The sequence below is a fragment of the Melanotaenia boesemani genome, chromosome 18, assembly GCF_017639745.1.
Source record: "Melanotaenia boesemani isolate fMelBoe1 chromosome 18, fMelBoe1.pri, whole genome shotgun sequence".
NCBI classification, from domain to species: domain Eukaryota; kingdom Metazoa; phylum Chordata; class Actinopteri; order Atheriniformes; family Melanotaeniidae; genus Melanotaenia; species Melanotaenia boesemani.
This window is the reverse complement of record NC_055699.1, coordinates 20,833,349-20,855,646: the sequence shown is the minus strand read 5'-3', so window position 1 is coordinate 20,855,646 and position 22,298 is coordinate 20,833,349. Positions and strand designations below refer to the sequence as shown.

General features: G+C 40.6%; 1 protein-coding gene across 6 annotated transcripts in view; it reads right to left on the bottom strand.

Moving 5' to 3' along the window:
• Positions 1–6,166: 6,166 nt before the first annotated feature.
• Positions 6,167–22,298, bottom strand: part of LOC121629186 (uncharacterized protein C18orf63-like) — a 32,408-nt gene continuing 16,276 nt past the window's right edge. For 2 of the 6 annotated variants that reach the window (XM_041968787.1, XM_041968788.1), the window contains exons 6-14: positions 21,780–21,821; positions 21,616–21,692; positions 21,344–21,456; positions 16,767–16,863; positions 16,104–16,189; positions 15,288–15,474; positions 8,698–9,681; positions 7,793–7,876; positions 6,167–6,696 (exon numbers count right to left, since the gene is read on the bottom strand). In XM_041968787.1, the coding sequence (XP_041824721.1) occupies positions 6,574–6,696; positions 7,793–7,876; positions 8,698–9,681; positions 15,288–15,474; positions 16,104–16,189; positions 16,767–16,863; positions 21,344–21,456; positions 21,616–21,692; positions 21,780–21,821 (1,793 nt within the window). In that variant the 3' untranslated portion in view covers positions 6,167–6,573. Of the gene's footprint in view, positions 6,697–7,792; positions 7,877–8,697; positions 9,682–15,287; positions 15,475–16,103; positions 16,190–16,766; positions 16,864–19,224; positions 19,356–19,447; positions 19,653–21,343; positions 21,457–21,615; positions 21,693–21,779; positions 21,822–22,298 lie in introns of those variants that run through there. The other 4 variants (XM_041968789.1, XM_041968791.1, XM_041968790.1 and 1 more) reach the window with 4 other exon arrangements.

Here is a 22,298-nt window from a genome sequence, read left to right as displayed (position 1 = left end):
AAATCCATGACTGGTTAGTTGAATCCAGGCTAAAGTAAATTATTTCCTCTTCAGATCAGGTCAGATTTACTGGAAGCTTTTGATCAGATAATATTATCTGATCTATTATAAAGACGACTTTCTTTTTAAAAGCTTTAGATGCAGCTGTCTGACAAAGATGCCGTTTCAGATCTGATCTGACTTCAAACATTAAACCTGATCAATGATGAGATGGATCCTCTGTGGACTTTCTGTTTTAAGGAGAGCTCGTCCATGTAATAGTTATTTTTCAGAATTAACCAATTTGCCTAATTGTTTTCTCTGCCGTCTATCTGATGGAGTTATTAATGCAGCTTGCCGACGGTCTGTTTCACGGCAGCTAAAAACAGTGATATTTTTAATATAAATCCAGTCTGACTGAAGACTCTGAACACAGCATCTACTTCTTTAAAGGTTTTAAATTGTTAAGTTTTCAGGTAGAAATGTGTTCTGGTACAAGTGAGTCATCTCTTAGAAAAATAAGATAAAATAATTTGTACAAGGAATGTTTTTTTTCTTTCTTTTTTTTTAAAACTCAGACAGCTTTCTGAGGGAAATACAGAAAAAGCAATTATCTAAAGGCGTAAGGAAGGACAGAGGAAACTGAAGAAAGCAGCTCACAGCACACCGCTATGTGAAAACTGAAGTATTCTCTTTCAGTTCTAAAGTTTTTTGTTAAAGGACATGATTAAATAACCTTCTTCAGCAGGTGTTCAAGTTAAGTAAATACAAAATAAATAAAAGAGGATTTATTACACAGCATTTCGATCAGGTAGAGGTCTGGACTTTGGATTCTTTTGTCTTCTTTTGTCTTCTGTCGTACATGTGCTGCTGTGTGTGGGATCATTGTCCTGCTGCATGAGTCAGTTTCAGTCTAACTTTAGCTGCCAGACAGATGGCCTCACATTTCACTCCAGAATACTTTGGTATCCAGAGGAGTTCATGGTCCACTCGATGGCTATAAGGTTTCCAGGTCCTATAGGGGAAGAGCAAGCCTAGATTAGTGGTTCTCAAACTTTTTGAGCAAACCCCAAGATAACATCAGCTGGTGCTCATGAAACACATATGTTAAGTGAAGCAAACCAACAAACCAAAACCCTTTAATGATGGGTCTTTAACGATGAAAGAAACAATGGGATGTACTGCATCAAGTCTTTGGAGCATGTCTACAGTGATCTAGGAAGAATTTCCATTAGAGTTACCCAGCTGTACCATGTGACTGGTTTGGAAACATGTCGCTGTGAGCCTCATGAGTTTTCAAAGGCTGGAGAAGTTCTTTGTTCCACTGAAAGCAGTAATGGAAAACCTTCACACTGTGAATTTTGTCTTAGTTTTGTTTAACTCAGATACTGTTTGAGCGTTTGTTTGTTTTATTTCTGATCTGAGGACACAGTTCTGTAACATATGAAGTTGTGGTTGCAGGTTAACACACACCACGTGGTTTATTCTCCAAACTTCAGGTTTAGTTTAGTCTCCACATCCAACAGGGTGTTAAAAGAGAAAATGTTTCTGCTTCAGACTGTCAGCTGACACATTACAGTGTGGGGATGAATGGTGGATCATTCAGAAGTCAGATGTAACTTGTGAGATTAAGCCAAAGGGTGCTGAGTACAACATGATGAAGGCCAGAATGCCAAGGATGATTTCACCTGCTGGGAATCTGCACACAATTACATAATGTCCCAAATGACCTCAGGATAAGGGTTCCTGAAGGGGATCTGTCTTGATGCATTGTGGGAAACTTTACAGCTGGTTGGAGGGGGCTCAGCTGGATGGGACACAATGTGCTGATGTGTCACATGACACACCAGCAGCAACAGGAGAAGCCAAAACAACCAGCTGGTCCTTTCAGATAAGGGTATTCGCTCATTCACCTCCATCAGGTTTATAAAGCAGTGTGGGGGCACATGCTGCTCCTTTTCTGATCCACATGAATAAACCTGAAAATAATTTACTCACCTTGTCTAGAATCTGACATGAAGCTGCCAAAAAAAACATTTTAAACTCAACCTGTAAGTAAAATGGAAAATATCAGAACTCAAACCCAGTCTGAGTCTCACAGTATTTTCATTTCTTTTTCTGCCTTTTTTCCAGTTTTCTTTGGACAACATGACAATGACCCAAAACATTCCAGTAAATCCACCAAGGAATGCATCTAAAGAAAGACTGGAAGGGTTTTTAAAAGGTCCAGACTAGACCCAGATTGTATTTCTTGACTTAAAATGACAAACATCAAGCAGCTGAAGGAATGGTTCAGTGAGGAGAAAACACACAGAAACATTATCTGTCAGGGTTTTTCTCCACTTACACTTCCCAGAAAAAGGAAATATTTTCAGTAATTTATCAAAACAAGTTCAAATATCATTACAGTAAATGAGGCAGGAACAGAGTGTGTCCAGTTTTAAGGAGCTTGAAAGTGAATATTTGGTCTGAGCAGCTTTATTCTTCACGGCACTCTGAATCCTCTTTTATTTGGTCATTTCTTCAGGAGTTCTGCAGGATCCTTGAAGGACTTTCAAAAGCTCTTCTTTGGATGTTGGTGGCCTTTTGATCTGTTCTATCACTTTGTTTTGTTTTTCCAAAATATACCCCAATTACAAAATAAGTGTATGCACAGTGAACAAAAAATAAATAAAACAAAAACAAAGTTTATATGAACCATCAACAATTATGATACCTAAAAAAGAGGCAGGATGAAGAACTTTTTTATTCCTGCCTCCTTTACTGGTCATAACTAGCTCGTCTTTATGGTTGTTGCACTAAATCAAATAAATGTCACAGTTTTTTCCACAAAACAAGAAAATATATTTGTATACAAACAGATAAATCAATAAGGATATATACTTCTGTGTAGTATTTACAGATGTACAGATATACTGTTTGCTAAGTACACCTGTACATACACATATGCATGTACCTATATACATACTCATTCATTCATGTATATTCATACAATGCACATATACATAATCAAACACACCTAAATGTTCTCTTTATACTTTCTGAATACCATTTCCTAAAATTTTTTCTTTTCTGGATGATTTTTGGACATTGTTTGAGTTCTTTGTGAACTTTATTCCCTAATTTTAGGGCATATACTATAAGGTATGCGTGTGTCGTAGTTGTTCTTACTCCACGCTGCTTCAGTAACGCAGAGGTCCGACCTCTGGGGAGGATTCATCACTTTATGAATGCTTGTAGAAACTCTGCTACTTTCAAAGGTTTCCTCAGCTTCATCAGAAGACACACAGTCATGGGGTGGACAAAGTGATGTTATGCTCAACTCTGTATCGTCCTTTTGAAGCGGAAGTGTTGCTTTCACCGTTTCTATGCGTTGTTTTAGCTTGACAAGTCACATGACCAGACCAGCCGAGGCCCTGTTACATCAGACGTGTATCAGACATGTGTCGAGCTGCTTCGTGGGAATTTTGAAGGGTTTGGGCTTGATAATGTATCAATGCTTTGAAAAGGGTTTCAAACCTTTACACTATAAATACAGTAAAAATTACTGTCCCAGTTCCATAAGTATTTCTATTTTTCCTGTTAAAAACCCCAAATTAGCTGCAAAAGCAATGATGTTACAGATGAGTTACTTTAAATTATAGATACACCACCATCTTATAATCTTATTTACATCAAAGTATATTAATGAACAACAGATGCAAACAGTAACGGGAGGCTAACAGGAGTCAAAGATGAGACAGGGAGGTCCATGACAGCCATGAAGTAGTGAAGCTCTGTCAACACTTTCCCTCACATCACACATGCTCAACCAGCAGAAGACAGGGTTTGACTGAATCCAACCCTTCAAAGCAGTGAGTCGATTTCACAGCAGTTGTGTCAAAGTGATTCAGTGCTTCACGAGGCTTCAGTTTAACCAGTTCGTTCAGATATCAGGCAGCACTGGCTGGCTGCTTCCAAGGACAGAGTGATTAGTAAGTGCAAGTGTGTGATTGTCCCACATCACCACAGACCTGTTTCCGCTCATTTTCAGGCCACTTCTTGTGTCATGTGACATACCTCAGCCTTTTTTCCCCGTTTCCCTTCCTTAAGAATGGCTTCTCGACAGCCATCCTTCCATGAAGACCATTTCTGATGAGGTTTCGGCCAACAGTAGATGGATCAGCTGCAGATGCATCTGTCAAGTCCTGGTTCAGGTCTTTGCTCTATTTGTTCTTATTTCTTCAGGACATCATTTTCAGATTAATCTGCTGTAGATAGATTTTTAGTCCTGACATATCTCCCATTTGTCCTTCACTTGACCAGTTTCTGCACATCATGTTGATATGGAGAAGTTTTTTTCTAACAGCTCTTTGAGAATCACCATGTTGCTGCAGAAATCTTTTCTGTCAAAATGTGGTAGTTTTGGTGTTTTTTACAGACCAAATGTCCACACCCATTTTGGCTGTTCTTCATTCTAGTTTACTACTCCTAATAACTTCAATCTGTTACAAAAATGCTAAAACTATATGTTGTTTTTAATTATCATACATCTTTTAAAATTATTTTTCATTTTTAAATGAGAATGCATCATTTGTACAAGTTGCCTCTTGGTCGTTAAGCTCGAATGATTCATTTGTCAGAGTTACTGGTTAACAGACAGAAACTTTGAAAGGCCTTCATAAAGCTGGTGAACTGTTGTTTAAGACCACTTCATAAGATCACAACAAAGTCAAGTATAAAGAAATGAGAACTGGATCAGGACTGTGAATCCACATCAGTTTTCATGTTGGTGGAAGAAGACAAATAAACCAAACTGGAAGTCTCGTTTACTCAATTAAAAACTTAACTTTAAAGTCGGGGAGCCTCAGGGAAGTACCAGAGTTGATCTTTTTATAGGAGTTTTTGGTTTGGTAGTGACTTAGAATATCCGAAGAGACACTCCCAAGAACAAAGAAACATTATTTTTGCATATGTCCCCTTTAACCTCCCCTCTGGAGGTAAGTGCAAGTTTCTGCCAGACGGAGATTTATTTTAAAAACCCTCCTTTTGCTCCACATTTAAAACTCCCACAAGTCTCCCACCAGATGATTCATGGCGTTATTAATAGTTACACTTGGAGCAGACTCCTCGTCTGTCTCATTAAGTGGCGTACTGAGATATTTACGCAGCACAAATATTTCCCCTTTGTCTCGATCACTCATCTCTGCTGCTCTGTGTATTTTTACAACAGAGTCCAGTTTGTTCTCGTACCGTTCCCAGGATGAGACGGATTTTAGACTGGACCACACAGGAAGAAGACCTTCATTATACTTCTGGACTTATACACAGAACTATTTTAGGTCATCCTTTTAATGAGTTAATGTAGAGAAGTCAGTTAGTACGCTGAAATGGTGTCAACTGTAGTTTTTTTGGGAGTAGCAGTGTGACAGAGGAGTTCAAGGTGGATGTAGGATTACATCAAGGATTAGCTCTGAGTCCCTCCTTGTTCGCCAGGCTAATAGATGAGGTTAGACAGGAATATCCATGGACTATGTTTAAAGATGAGAGTGTGATTCATAGTGAAAAGAGGGAACAGATGGAGGAGAATCTAGGTGAAGGGGTAAAGAGATTTGGAACAGAAAAGAGTCAGATGTGATAAAGACTACCAGAAAGAGTGAAAGAAAAAGTGTGGAAGACGCTGGTAAGACCAGCGATGGGGTCTGGTCTGGCAACCGTGGCCCTTGGGAAAAGACAGGAGGCAGAGGTGGAGGTAGCAGAGATTAAAATATGATGAGGATGGACGGGATCAGGATATCAGAGGGACAGCACAAGTTAGATGTTGTGGAGACATCGGGGAGGCTAAATCGGCATATGAATGAGTCTTCTGCTTTCTTTACGTGCGTATTTTGGTTTACTTTCGTAGAGTTTCTGGATGCATGGCTACATGATTTTATTATGACTTTTGCACTATTTTTTATGTACTTTTTAATACTTCTGCACCCTGCTGTAGTTCAATTCAGTTCGGCTTCTACATCATCTAAGGGCACAATCGATTCCAGCCAACTTATTGTCATCCAGTTTGAATGTTTTATGTAAAGCACTTTGAAGTCAGCTGCCTGGCAAAAATTTAAAACAGAAATAAAAGGCCAGATGACTGAGGGGATAAAGTTAATTCATTCTTTAATAATTTCCTAAATAAATAATCTTAAATAAATAAATAATTTTTCTGTAAATTCTTGAACAGGAAGAAAGAATAAATAAAGAGTGGCAGCAGAATACTGAATATTTCCTTCAAAGCAACTGTTGAACATTCAAATAAGAACGTTTTGCTCTTCAAAAGCAGCATCATCAACTTCGACTTACAAACGTGGTTAAATACTAACATCTACATTCATAGCTGAACGATGGAAAAGTCAAATTTAAAGCAAAAAATTAACCAAAACACCAAAAATTTAAACTAAACATCCACAATGTGGTGGAACATTAAAGAAAGCTTCATAGTGAGCACTTTGTAGACTTTGTAGAATTTGGCAAATCTTCATCGACTTGGTGAGGATGAGGCAGGTGCTGAGTGATTTAGACTTAGAAGAAGATTTCACTTGCAATCCTTAATGCTCCAAAGTCAGTCTGCTCTCAGGCCTCAGCCAGACGGCTCATGACCTTCATCATCAGCTCCTCCTTCCTGAGTTTGGCTGTTACAGGAATTCCTCTCTGTTTCAGCCACTGCAGCAGAGTCGCAGAGTTCAGTTTGGACAACTGGAGGAGAAGAAGAAGAAAAAACAGGGAAAAAAATAAGAAAAAGACAAGAAAAAAGGGTCAAGATGAAAGAACAGGATTAATTTCAGCGAACACGAAATGTTCTGGGAAAAAAATAAAACAAATAAATCATGATTTATGTAAACATGCCGGAACCTAACAAGTTTATTTTGTGTGTGTTTGAGAGAAGAAACATTAAGCTTCTGGTAATACCGACTCTACACAGGAAAAGCAGAAGCAAAGATCAAATTAATGACCTACAGTGTTCATCTCAGACAACTAAATGTGCTTACATGTAATTAATTTATCATCTTTGCATGATGCACGCCTGATGTTATTTAAACTCTGACAAAAGAGAAAAAAATGACCATAAAAAATATGTAATGTTGTCACAGATTTCCACATAATAACAAATCTGTAAAAACCTGCAGGGCAAAAGTGAAAATAAAACAAAGTGTAACTAACACGTTTCTGTGAAGTTGCAGGGTGGAGCTGTAAAACTGATTAATGCTGGTATTAATCTCCTCTACTCCCTGTGGGCCGCCACCTCCTCAGGCCATTCATCACCCTAACAGTTCTCACCCGCCTCCGAAAGGAGGGTTGTGAGGAAAGTAAGGCTCACGCACCTCTGTGTATACTATTCATCACACCAACACACTTTAATGCATCACCTTAACGCGGGCAGCCCTCCTGATGGATGTTTACGAGGCAGTTGAAGATGTACGAACAGTGAGAGGTGAAACACTGCGTCACGATGCAGCTGGTTCATTTTGAACTGAGTAGACTCAGCAGCTCCCCCTGCTGGTGGTGCGATGGTGCTGCAACATTAGCTGTAATTTCATTTTAACTAGAAGGATTTTTACCATTTTTGATCAAATTTCTGACACTACTGAAGCTTCAGTGTTGAAACTTCTCTGCATTATGAAACATTTCTGGTCCTGTTGTTTTTTCTCAAATGGTTTCTGACATGTTCAGTGTTTTGCACTGAACCACACATGTGGCTGTATTCAAGCTATCGCCACGGTGACGGCAGTGTTTTCCAAAATGAAGAAGAGGTGAAGAAGCAGGAGGAAGGATGTTCACTTTGTGTCCTGACCTGATTGCTTCTAGCCACGTCCTCCACGTCCACATCTTCCACTGCAGTTCGGGGTTTCTTGGAGTTTAGCTTGAAAACAACTTTCTGAAAAAGCAGAGATATCATCAAAGCTCACATCTGTGTTCCTCTGAGAAGTTTCCATTAAAACTTCCTCTGGGACCAGTGGTGGACTGGCCATCGGGCACGCCAGGCATTGTCCCGGTGGGCCGAAGTGTCAGAACCGAGGAGAGAAACCGGAGAGGAGGAGCAGAGAAACCGCACGATAAAAAAAGAAGAAAAAAACGGGGCCAAATGTCCAAAAATGGCTGACATCTTTACCAGAGCAGGACCTTCATCAGCTGCCGTGAATGATGATGATGATGATGATGGTAGAAGCTGTGGTAAGCTGCACTGCTTTCACAAGTAAAGAGACCCAGTAAAGCCAGTAAGTCTGATCCATTTGAGCTAGTTAGCGGTGAACACGCTAGCTGTTTACAAAGTTATGATTAAAAACATCTGTTTTGTTACTTCGTAGTTTGTCTCATTACATTTATTACTAGTTGATTACATCAGAGTTCCCAGCAGGAGAAAAGTTAACTGGTTGAAGCAGCAGATCTTAACTTTAGTTCTTCTATGTCTACCTGAGATAAATGATCTTACTGAAAGTGAGAAAGGGGTTGTTTAACCATCATTCAACATAAACAGTGAGTCAGCAGCTTTCTGATTTTCTTTATTAGGCTATTTGTTTTTGGTTAAAGGCTGATAATTTAAACTTTTTCTATAGATCATACTTTTTGGAAGAACTTAACGAGTCCACTCGCACTGATTCCTGCTAACTCATTGCATGGTTTTAGTTTTTGTAGAACCTGTTAAAGCTTCGGCTAATTTAAATGTTGCAGCAGCAACGTGACGTTGAAGGCACCCACCTTCTTACTGCTGGATGGATTCTTGTTGGTGATGTCAGCAGGTGCTGCTGGTTGCTTAGTCTCCTCGGTTTCATCCTTGGAGTTGGTGACAGCACTGCCTGTAGAACTGGACCTCTTAATGCTGGACTTGGTTCTAGGCTTGATCTCTGGCTTTGGAGTGAGGATAATCGCGGGTTTAAGCTTTGATGCAGGACTGAGGCTGGAGATGTGGGTGACTTTGGGGTGGGCTGATGGCTTCTGAGCCATACTGCCGTGGAGTTTAGGTCGGCGGCTAAACCGAGGGACAACTGGGGGAGGACGAGGGAGGGAGGCAGATGATGAGGTGGGAAAAGGAGAAGAAGCATTGATGAGAGTCTTCCTCACAAAAGTTGGTAACGTCACCCTCCCTCGCTTCTCCCCTCCACCCCCAAGCTGCTCCTTCTGCTTCTGGGCCTTCAGAAGAGCAACGTTGACGTGGCGTGATGGATTTTTGTTCCCGAAGATGGGAAGCAGCGTGGGAGTCGAGTTTACCTGGCTTTGACTCGGGGGAGGGATGACTGAGGGGGAAAAGGAGGAGGTAAGGGATGAAGCTGGCTGGAAGAAAGGAAGAAAAGAAGATGAGGAGGAAGAAGAGAGAGATGAAGCTGGCTGGAAGTGTTGGAGAGAAGAGGAGGATTGGGAGAAGGAAAGATCAGAGCGGTAGCCCGAGGAATCAGACAGGGAAACATGTGAGGAGGAGACGGAGGAAAGGGATGATGATGATGAAGACCAGACTCCATCTTCTTTGTGTGCTTGGTTTTGTGTCAGCTCCTTCCCAAATCCACATCCATTTTCCTGGAGATCTTGAACTCTGTGCTGCTGGCAGGGAGGGGCAGAGGCCGGAAGCTGCAGTCCGAAGGAGGTCCACACTGGTTGGGCAGGAGGAGGAGGAGGAGGAGGGAGCTGGGTGAGAACAGGTCTGAAGGAGACAGAGGTGGTCAGGTTGATCTGCTCACCAATCAGCACCTGAGGAAGAAGAGGAGACGTCAGCATGGAGAAGTCAGAGATCAGGAGTCTCATTTCTAAAGCTGGCGTACGCACAAAACAGGGCCTGAAAGTGGCGTACGCCACTCCGCATGCAAAAGGTGATCTATAAAAACAAACCTGACGGGAAAACGTGCACACGTGTACATGAACTCTTACCCATGCAGACATGTTGGAGACGGGGGAAATCAACGATGCAGGTGGTGAACTGCAGTCAGATTGCATCAAACTCTCACACATTCAATTTCACTTCACACTAAACATCAGTTTTAGATCCACGTCATCATAAACATTCAAACCAGCAATGTTTGTATCTGTACTGCAGCTTGTCGTGAGTCATCACTATTCCATGTACATCTTTCAATAAAATATTTATATAAAACAACTCGAGTCTCAACAACCCTGGAGCGGAGCAAAGGACCGGTCTGTGTGGCAACTAACAGGTGAATTTATCATCATGGTTGAAGCCTAAACCACTGACTGACGGGATCATTTTCCCAAGTTGGGAAGCAAACATGGCTGGCCTACTCCTGCCCAGTATGAGGACCACAACCCACAGCCCCTCCCTAACAGGAAGGCTTTATCTGTGAGGATGTATTACAGCTTTTGAGATGAACACAATGCAAAGGTTGATTTTTAAAGATCTTAGATTGTACTAGATGTGTCACATAACTGTCCCTGTGTTCCACATCATCAAGTTCATCAGTGATGACATTAATGGTGCTGATGGTGTCCCTTTATGTTTGGAGTAAAGCTTCAGTCAGAACCCGACAAGTTCCAGATGCGCCATGCGCACCGGACGCCCAGCTGGAGCTCAGCAACACCTCCTTCGTCGGGTCGGTACCTCCTCATCCTCACCACCTCCCACCCCGACTGTGAGGAACTGAAGGATCCAGCACATCTGCCTGTTTTCTCTACACCTGTATGAAATAGTTCACACAGCCATGACATAAAATATGTAGCAGAGCTTTGCCGGGCCCATCTGTAGTCTCTGCCAAGTCAGTGTCTCCCTCCTTCATTTTCTGCTCCAGTGTGTGAGCTTGGTTCTGATCTTTCTCCTCCGGTTGCAGACACTCTGACGGTGGGAGTCTATATTTTTTAGGTATTAGGTCATGTATTCAGGATGTTGGTTTGTCTGTCTGCCTGTGAGCAGCATAACTCAAAAAGTTATTGACGGATTTTGATAAAATTTTCAGAAAATGTCAAAAATGGAATAAGAAACAAGTGATTAGATTTTGGGGGTGATCCGGATCACCGTCTGGATCCAGGAAGTTTTTAAAAGATTCCTCACTATGGGGAGATAGAAGCTGTAATAGCAAAATTATCCCTAACTCGAAAATAAAGCCCCCAATCAATTGGTGGGGAGCAATGTCTTGGTGGAAGTCTGAGTGCTTCTAGTTTGTTTCTGCTACCGTTCTGTCCGTGTCAGACTGCATCACAACGCGTCGCACTTGCAGCATTTTCTCTTTAGTGATTCGCTGCTGTGGCCACCAAACAAAACTTCTTTACTCGTCTCTACCTCACCAACGAGCGCTTTAATTTCTGCGTCAGAAGAGCTTCTTTTTTATTTTGATTTAACTTGTTGTATGATTTCCTCTTCGATCGGCAGCTTCTTCATTGGTAACGATATTCATGTCCTGCTTTGCATTGCTGGGTTTGGCCGTGTTCGGGGCGAGATATGAGGCTGAATCAGGTGCTCACATTTACAAGTATTCAGTGATTTATAAAGAGGAAATTGCCTGGTGTATGTAAGCATCGTCTGGATTTTTTTTGCCGTACGTCATTTTCAGCTTTTGGGTGTACGTACATTTTTAGTATAGATCCTATGCAATGTTTTATAAATGAGACCCCTGGACATGAGGGATAAGCACAAGAACGGTCTTCTAACCGGTGATTCTTTAAAGTGCAAACACTTTCTTGTCTTTATTAGTCACACTGGTGTGCCTAACATTTCACAGCTCACGGACGTTTATCTGCTTATTCTGTGTTCATTCCCCTCTTTCCTGAGTTCTTCTAAGCCAATTAAAGGTAGAGGATAATTGGGTCATTTCCTCTGATTGGCTCTGATCCACAGTTGATCATCATATTGTGTTGGTATGAAATTGTGAGGCACAATTTGCATCCAGTACGATAAAGATCGACACACACGAGTCAGATGACACTTTCAGAGGAAGAAAGTTGGCTTATAAAAAAGTTTTTTGTTAAGATAAAAACAGTCTTGTCAAACCCGCATGTTACCGATTCTCACCCTGACAGATGTCAGGACTCTGATGTAACGACCATCAATCGGGCCAATGATTTCAGTAATGCAGAATGAATCGTGGTATTTAAAGATTAAACTGGAATCAGTTGTAAAATGTGGAATAATTTGCTCATATTTGGGTACGAACTGTTATTCCCACTAATGACTAATGTTGCAAGTTTGTTTGGTTTTGGTTGTAGTGGTAAGAAAGTTGAATCAGGATGTTGATGTTAAAGGTTCTCCAGTTTCTGAGCAGATGGAGACGCCGTTGAGCCTTTTTGTAGAGGACTCAGCGTGCTGTGAGAAGGACGGGCGGACAAACGTTAGCCATAAACAGCATAGTTTCATGAGCCATTTCAAAGATTGAAATGTTTATTTTAGCACTTTAAATTTTTTTTTTTTTTAAATAATATTTATTTTTTTATTTAACCTTCATGCTTCAAATAAAATTAAATGACATGAAATTAAATGAAAAATACTTTATTTATCCCAGAGGGACATTTAATTAATCAATAAAGAATCTAGATCTCATTCTTGTTTTCAAACATTTAAATAGCCATCAGTGGGTTAACAAGTCAAACCTTAATGTATTAAAATGAGTGAAAATCTGGGTGCGCCTGCATGTTTTTGCTGGTGCACACAAATTAAAAAGTTAGGCTCAACCAGTGTAAAAAGTGAGTCTGAAGCCCTGTCCATACATTTACCACAAAGCATCTTCTGTCCATCTTCATCTTTACTCAGCCTCACATTCAGCAGAACTTCGGAGCTTTGAAGACAGAAATAACTTCTCTTCCAGCTCTTCCAGAAGGAAATGAGTTCTGCTGAACACCGTTAATAATTTAGTTTCCCGCTGTGAGCAGTGAATTCATTCATCTCTGCAGATGTTGCTGCAGCTGCAGAACGAGCGCTGAGGATGAGGAACAGCTTTAACTCCACCTGCTGCTGTTAGAAGAGACTTCAGAGAAAACCACTGTTGACACGTTTCACCTCGCGGGCCGAATATCTTCTGCATGACGATGAGTTCTCAAGGAGATTCTTTACAGCGACAGATGAAGATGGAGTCTGCTCTTTCATGAGAATGTATGACTTTCATTTGAAGAAGGTGGTTTTCAAAGATTCTTACGAGGATGATGAATAACTTTTAACCTGCTTCTTTAAAAGCAGACCCTGAGAATATCAAGGATGAAGAGGCAGATCTTTCTTTTGGCTGGAGACAGATTGATATACAAACCAGCTTCTGAACAGCATCAAGCGCTGCTTATTCTCCTTCCCAGCATCTGTGTGTTCAACATTAATTCACTCAAAGCAGATGGAGGATCTTCTTTCTTCTGGTCTGCAGCATCTGAGCTCATAAAACTGTCTAAAGAGTGGAAACACTGATCTCAAACACCACCGTTATATGTGAGAAAGAATCTCATTTTTATTTTTTTATGGCTTCAGAAGAAAGTAAAAATGAAAAAAGATTTTTCAGGGATTTTTTTTACGAACTTCCAGCTGGTGAAAAAAATGCAGATGGAAGGCCTGGATGGATCTGGATCAGATGGCTGCTTTTTTACTGAGATTTTCTCAAAATGTCACTGAAGCTTCTGATTTCTTTTCTCAGACTTTTTTTTTTTGGTGTTTTTTGTAAAACTCATTAGGAGGTTGAAATGCACCACCATCCTGAAAATCAGCACCTCGTTTCTCCCTGATTCTGGTTAAATTTCTCCATCCACCGTAAACACAAACTACACATCACGTGTGCCATGTGACGTTATTATTGGCTAAAAATGTCTAAATGTTACATCATCAGCTTTGCGTACTGGTGTAACTGTGGAGCAAAACCAATCACAGAAACCATTTTTCCCTACCATTTCCTCTGGCATTTATACTTTTATTCTGGTAGAAAAAGAAGAAAATCTTCTAGCAAAATTCCATGAATTTACCAAAGGAAAGAATAAATTAATTAATTAAACAAAACACACATACTGTGTTTCAAATTATTCTACATATGCTGTTTTGGTTCTTTTCTCCTTCATAATCTAGGTGAATCATCCATAATTATATTATGTTTTATAATAATCTGATTTTATTGAACAAAACTACCAATGATGAAAAACAAACGATGAAAAGCAGTGTTCCAAATTATTCTGCATAAATATAGTCACATTACATAGGTTGTAAAGAAATGAAAATATACACCTACCCTTTTTTTTATTACAAAGAAAATCATTTTTATAAAATAAAACAACCGTTTTTCAGCCTTGTTAACATGGAGTCCCTCTCTGTCCCCCTTACAACTTTCTCCTCCATTGACTTTGGAAGTTCATGAATAGTTTCTGCCTGGATCTGTTTAAAGAAACCAGAATTTCCTCCCAAAATTGCTGTTTAGATGCTCCACACTGATGGAGCATAGCAGCCTAAGATTCCATGGTATTTCTGCAGCATGGATGGATGTTTTTACTGCAGGAGGAACGCCTCTTCCTTTTATACCATGGCAGGAAAGGGTCAGTTAGAGACTGAATGGATTCAGAGGTAATAGCGTTTCACTTCCGTTTATTCCAACCCAGAGCATCACCCCACCACCACATTTCTGACGTGGCAGCCTTGTTGGGACATGGTGACCATCCACCAATCATGCAGAACTCCATCCATCTCTGGACCTTCCAGTGAGGCACGGCATTCATCAGTGAATTAAACTGTTTAAAAATTAATCTCCATGTATTTCTGAAGCCACTGCAAACATTTCCCTTGGTGAGCAGCGGTTAAAAGTGACCAAAATGCAGCTTTATGCACAACTGCAGCCTCCACAGTATCCTGCATGGAGAGGTTCATTAGTAGCTTTAAATACCTGCTTCCTGCTCATCAGCTACTCTTCTAATACGATGCATTTCCCTGATGGAGACTTTCCTTGACGTCTTTATTTAAATGAACCAGTTTGCTTTCTGAATCGCACATGCATTTATAAACAGTACGATAATCTCTTAAGTTTTCCTGAAATTTCCAATGTTTTCTCTCTTTTCACAATGAATTGCACTTTTTCACTCATTTCATTGACAGAAAGATTCTTCTTTTTCCCCAGACTGCATGAAAACTGGGACTGTTTTAATAATGTGGAACAATTATGTGGTTAAACTCACCTGGGAAATGAATGATCAAACCTGTGTGAGTCTATCAGTGGTCTAAACAGAGAAACAGCGCAACCTAAATCTTCCACAGAAAAACTGTTTCATTGACTGAAATCCTACATACAGAATAACTTGGAACACAATGTAAATGTTCTTTTAGAGCACAGAAAAGCGAAACTGGTCTCCATTTCCCAGCAGACACTCTCAAACACAAGAGAAGCTTAAATGTGTGTGTGTACCTGTACGGATGCAGCCGTGTTCAGGCTGACGGTGCGGTAACAGGGTCTGCTGGTCAGACGTGCAGGGAAGCTGCACACGCTCTGTAGTTTGTCCCTGATGTCAGACAGGAAGGAGTCCAGCGCCCCCTGCAGGTCGACCCGAGGAAAGCGCTGCAAGGGCTGCAGGCGGATGCAGCTCAGAGGGTAGCTGCTCAGGATGGAGGTTAAAGAAGCTTCCAGCAGGTCTGATGGTGTAACTCAACTGTCACTTTATAAAGTTATTAGATTTATTCCTTCTTGATGCTCTACATGTCTGCATGTGGTGTAAAATGCTTAGAATCAGTTGTGTTTAGCTGTGTTTTGGTGCTTTGCATAACTTCCGCTCAGCTCTTTCTGCATTTTGTTGCTTGTTTATGTTCCTCATGAAGCTAATTTGGTCGTCACTGTTGTAATTTTGCCATCTAATTTTCTTCTTTCTGTGACTTTTAAACGTCCTCTCATGTAACCTAATTTATAAATGTGTACTGTTGTTATACAGTGATAAAAAAACGTAGCTCCCTCTATTTTAATTCTAATTTTTTCAGATGTTTGTTGACACAATTCCAAGGAGGAAAGACACAAGTAGTTATCTCAGGGAAGCAACTATTGCTGCCATCAATCTGGAAAGGATTATAATATCATTTAGAAACTATTTATCATTCTGCAGATTAATTATCTAGTAATAACCAGATAAAGATTTAATTACGTCCTATAAGTATTTTTTTTAAGTTTAGTTTACTTATTATAGCTGCTGTTCATTGCAGCAAACAGTTTAATTCACTGTGTGTCTCAGGATACGTGAAGAGTCTCTCTCCCACCGGTCTGAAGTAGATGCTGCAGTACACTACCTCCTCCTCTGCTAGCTCAGGAAGTCTGTAACCGTACTGGAAAACACAAACACATCATTTGGTCTTTGTCAGAATAACTGTAATGAGTTGGTTTAATGCCTTTGTAACCATGAAAGCATCATTTTAGACCCAATTAACAAGATAAAGTAAGAACCATAAAATCCCCCTCGCTCATTAGAGATAAGAATCTTGTTTGAAAGTTGTGTTAGAAGAAGGAAACTGATTTAAGTTATTAAATTAAAAAAAATCTAAACGCAGCTTGTGATGAGCGCTCCACATCAGACCTCTGTACTTGGTCTGTAGCTGCTCTTTAAGATGAGGTCGGCTGCTTTCTGTCCACAGAATTCCAGCTTCTGTTGCCATGACAACCACTCTCTACAGCAAGAAAAAAGATTGATGCGGAGTGCAGTTTTGTTGCTAAGAGTTGCAAAATAAACAAAAAAGAAAATTGAGTGCCTGCAGTGGAGTTTGAAACCACTGTGTGAATGTTTGTGTGTGTATTCGCATGATGGCTGTCACACTTTCACGTCCTTGGTACTGAGGACATGAGGCTAGTGAGGGGACATCAGCTGACTTGGTTTCAGGGTTCAGATTAGGAAGGAAGGGTGTGTACCAGGCGGTTCCAGTGGTTCTGCAGGTCTCTGTAGGTCTGAAACGGTCCGTCTCTGGGCAGCCGGCGGCTGATGGTGATAATCTGACCTTTCTTCATGCTAAATACACACACACATAAACACAAACACTGAGTGAGGAATAAATCTGACAGAAACATGGAGATTAGGTGCTGCTGGCCTTTGAACATCAGGCTGAAGCTGCAGCTCCACCTGCTGCTCAGAGTCAGTATAACAACATGTTCAGCTGAGCTGAAACCAGCTGAAATCACTGAACTGAGGTCTGCATTACAAACAAGTCAAGTTTATTTATAAGCACTTTTAAAACAGATGTAAACCAAAGTGACAACAAAGGGACTTAAAAACAAAAAGAAAACAACACTAGAGCATAAAAGTCAATAACTCAATCTGCGTTAATAGTAAAGATATAAAAACAGGTTTTTAAACAAGTTTTAAAAATTTTCACTGTTGGTGGGATGCTGGTGTGAAGGGAAAAACTCCTGTGTTTTAACCTGGACCTTGGCAACCAGAAGCATCTGATCAATTCAGTTTGAATCTTAATTCATTTCAGTTCAACACTTAATTTTTCCTAGAGGGGCAATTTAAAAGGCATGAAAATCAGCATTATTAAAAGGACAGACAGAACATCAGACACATAAGGACACAGTGTTAAGAGCATACAGAAAGTGCTAAAATCAGAACGCATACAAAAATTAGAGTCAACTTTTGAGATTTATAAAAACCAAACTTAGCGGGAGAATGTCCCTACTTCCACAGAAACTCTGAAAAACTCTGGAGAAACAGTAAACTGTGACACCAACAGCACAGAATAAAACAAAGACATGATGTGTAATGTGAGACATTTGTGCACAATCAAATATTACCTTTCACATGCAAAAATGCAAAAATGAAAAAGGCATATCTGATACTGATACTCCTGAAAGAGAAAAACATCAGGATTTACAAGAGAAATGGAGATTTGTATCTTATTAATAAGGATCTCAACAACTGAAATATGTTCTGTCATGCTGCCAACATGTGCCAAACAAGTTTAGTTCTACATTAATAATAATTACAATAAATATGACACGGTCGCTGTGGAAACATGCTTGTCAGTCAGGCTGCAATCAGGGTATTTGACCCACCTATAGCTATTCATTGACTGATGGTTAGAAATAAAAAGGCACCCCAGTGCGTAAAGATGCACAATGGCTTATCTGGTACTCCGGGCTGAGCGGATTTTCAGAGACCAGCAAGACTTACTGTAATGGCTCATGAGCCGGTTCTGACTGCCGTGCAGTTAGACCAATGTAATGCTCTTGGACCTCTGTGATGCTTTGGACCCGGTGTTACAGAAACACACCAGGAGAAACCACACTGTACCAGTCCCTCTGCAAGTGCTGACAACACTGTTTTCTGGCAACTAGCACCTTCCAGAGGAAACCGGCTGACAGGTCGGGGATATCACAGCCAACCGTCAGCCATGTTATTTCAGATGTGTTAGGCTAGGTCCACACGGCACCAAAGCTGGTTCAGGTGTGAAAATGGTGGCAAAAACCAAGAGAAAGTCTTCAACATCCCCACAAAACCGCTGTAGGACATACTATAAGGCTGTGGGGGGCACTACGATGATTAATGGGTAACACTCCAGAGCTAGAACAAGACGTAGTGCATGTGCAGATAATGACATATTTACCTGCTCCCACTGTTGATCGTTGGTAGTATCGCAGCACTGTGCTGTAACAGTTTGGTGCTAAAGCTGCACACGAGCCAGGACTGTCTGAAGCAGCACCACACAGCTGGTCACGGACGCCATTATTGTTGTTGTGTTTGGCACGCGTTCAACACACTGACGTCACATCCTCCAGTTGTACAGTCATGCTGTCGTCACAGTACCACAGACAGCGGAGGTTTCAAACCTATCCACCTTGGTACCTGGTTTCAGACATGATCGTTTCATGGAGGATTATCCCTGATTTCATTGGGGAAGAAAGGGTGGATTGCTAAAATACTTTTGCGGTTTTCCTGCAATTCGGCGTCGTGGGGACGGCACCTTAGACGGCATCATTGATTTGTCACAGCATTACATTAACTTTCCTACACTGGGGGTGAGCAGGCAAACAAAACAATGCTATTGACTGCACTGAAGTTGCAATAAGAGCACCAAGTGAGAATGAAGTGAAATTTCAAATGGAAAAAAAACCTTTAATTCCAGAAAGTGCAAATTGAAAATTAAATCTGCATTTTCATTCTCTAAACGTCCAAATCATATGTGACCCATGACTCATTCATTCTAAGTCCCAGCAGAGCGGGATGCAGACTGGAGGCTGGAGGGTCTAGAAGTGATGCAACGCTTATGAAACATGCAAGACAGAGTTTTCTTTTTCTTTTTCTTTTCAGTGTTTTGAGTGTTCTCCCAATTTCCCTCAAGACAGTGTTAATTTCCCACAACTCCTTGGCCACCTCGTTAAACGTGTTGGTTGTGTCCAGCTGCACCTGCAGGACTTCCTCTGAGGACACGGCTGCTGTGGAGTCCCTCCAACCCTCTCCAACCATAGCTGCAGCCCCGCCGACCCAGCTGGAACACCCAAGAACTATAAAGAAATATTATTTAAAACTTAATAAACTGCCAATCTCAGTTGTGTCTGTACATGTTAATTTTAATTAAAACAGAAGAATATATTACCTTTATCATCCGGTGCCTTTGGCGTGTCTTCCCCTCTAATGAGATGCTGTTGACAGCATCTGTCACCTGCTGGGAAGTGCGTGTGCACTCTTTTATAATGCTGGAAGTTCTTGTGCACTGCATTTCCTTTTTTCCCTGCTGTGGGGACAAAGGTGGAGGTTCTCCTCTGTATTTTGCAGCATGGACAACACAACCTGTAGCCTGAAGGGAGCCCTTCAAAAGCAGAGTATAGACCATGTGATGGGTCCTGTTAATTCCTGTTAGCTGTACGGATTGTTTGTAGGGTACAGGAGGCAGCCAGAGCTCTAAAAGGGAGTTCAATGATTTTAGAGCAAATAGTGGTGATGTGGAGTAACTGTAACTGATCTTGCAGGCTGATTGAGAAAAACCAGGAGATGAAAGAAAAAGTCTGCATGCTCTCAATAAAGAAATGATAAAAGGTAAAGAGAAGGCTTTTTTTTCATTCCGAATGAGCTCAGCTTCCTTAGAAGATGTTGTCTCTGGTGACATTTGTTAAGGATCTCTTCGGTGTTTCTGGAAAATCTCAAAAGGCCATCAAAGGCTACACACGAATATCTGTGCTCCCCCACCACCTCTTCAGTCATCAGCAGACCTCAAGGCTCTGGAACGAGCTAAGAAGGTGCTAACCCAGCTTAGCACTTAAAAACGAACACCAAATTTTTAAAATTCCCTCTAAACCGGACTGTAGATAAACTTTATTGTGCACCCCAGGTCAGTGATAGAAATTTGCTTCAGTTGATACCACAATACAAACATTTACAACGACCAGATCAATGAAAAAATGAACCAGTCAGAAATTACATAAACAGATAAAATCATGTACTGTGGTGGCTGTTTGATTTGTTCGGTATGTTTAATGCAGAGGGAACGAAGGACTTTTTGTAAATGTTCTTACAGGTAAACAGAACTTTATAGTGACTGTCTGATCGCAGCAGCTGAAAGGGGTGATGGAGGAGGTGGGATGTGTCCACTGTTATCTGGGAGGCTTTCTTGATCACAGAGCAGATCAGAGAGGGATGCTTGTTGGGACGCAATGACTTTAATGACCTGATTAACTACATGAGAATTTAGCTTTGTGTGTGATGTAGTGAAAGCAGGGTGGGAAATAGGACACAACCCTGAGGAAGACCTGTGTTTAACTAGACCTGCTTTCAAGGACTGGACAGAGAAGGACACCTTCATACAGCTTCAGATCAGAAAAAATTGAGAAAGTATTGGAAAATACCATAAAACTAAGGATTAGTGAGTAATACTGCAACACGGGGCAGCTGTAGCTCAGGAGGAAGAGCTGTCGTCCACCAACTGGAAAGTTGTGGAACGATTCCAGGCTTCCCTTGACTCCATGCCAAAGTGGGCAAGACTGAATCCCATGTTACCTCCTGATGCCCCTTCGGGGTATGAATGTGTGTGTGAATGGATGAATGTGACATGCAGTGTAAAGCGCTTTGAGTGGCCAACATGATTGGAAATATGCTATTTATATTTTCAAGTCCATTTACCATTTACAATACCTGATCAGCTTTTCCTAAAGTGGGGTCTCGCCACCCACTGATGGTCCAAAGGTAATTTCAGGGGAGCCAGATTATTATAATAAAAATATATATATATATATATATATATATATATATATATATTATTTATATATATTTTAATATACATACATAAATTAGTTTGGGTTTTTTTTAAGCTGTCAAAATTAACTATGAATTCTGTAAAATTAATGTTTTAATTTTTTGATGCATAATATGGGGAGGGGGCGTAAGACCAACATATTATCTTGGGGGGGCTGTGGATTTGGGGAACGCTGATGTAAATCTTCACTTTGTGAGAACAGACTGTTGTGTGTGTTGTGTCCAGCAGGTGGAGCCGTCCTACCTGGGCAGGACGTGACACCAGATGGCTCCTCCAGTGGAGGACGGGTCAAGGACACATTCAGGATCGCTGCAGAACTTCCTGAGCACTAACGGAGACAGCTCAAAGTCCTCCAGCTGAGACAAACACATACAGACACACTATCACTGACTCTTCCGTAACGGCTCATTTACTGGATATTTTCTGCTTCAGTGTTTGACTTCATTTTCATGGGGGTCAGGTTTTCTTGTAGCTTCTGAAGCCGACATTTAGAATCTGAAAAGTTGTTTTCTCACTGAGGTTGGAGGCAGTCGCACAGTGTTTGCTTCAATGCTGAAGCATAGCTGGCCTTCACTGGTACTCAACTCCATGCCTAAAACACACAAACATGAAATTATCTAGCTTTTCATTGTTTATAAAATCAAACAGGAGCCATCTTTGTCAATTTTAGATTACTTACTGACAGCGTTGAGCCTCCCTCTCTCAGTTAGGAAGTGTTTTCCTAAAAACAAACCAAAAAAAAACTTTAACAATTAAAATATATAAATCTTAAAAGATCAGCTTCTTTGACCACAGACAGTATGTAATGCATGTAATTGTCACAGAACAGCATGCATGTAAATAATATCTTTATAATACAGCAGATATGAAAGTGGCAGCTTCAAGACTAATTTTGGGCCCAAATGGAAGATAGCTTCATTCTGAAAAAATAATAGTTTCATCTCAAGTTTTTCCTCTAGTTATTTGAATCTTCTGTAGCAATTTTAATATTTTAATATGATACAAGACTCAGTAACAAACCCTTAAAAGGTGATAATAGATGGAAAATCATTTTTTTATTAAGGAATATAATCGTGTTTAGTGTGACACAAATTCGAGTAAAGTGTATTAAGTAGTTGTTTCAGACAATCTGCATGAAAATGAACATTTGCAGAAACATTTAATCCAGATTGTTAATAAACAGCATAGTGAAAGAGTT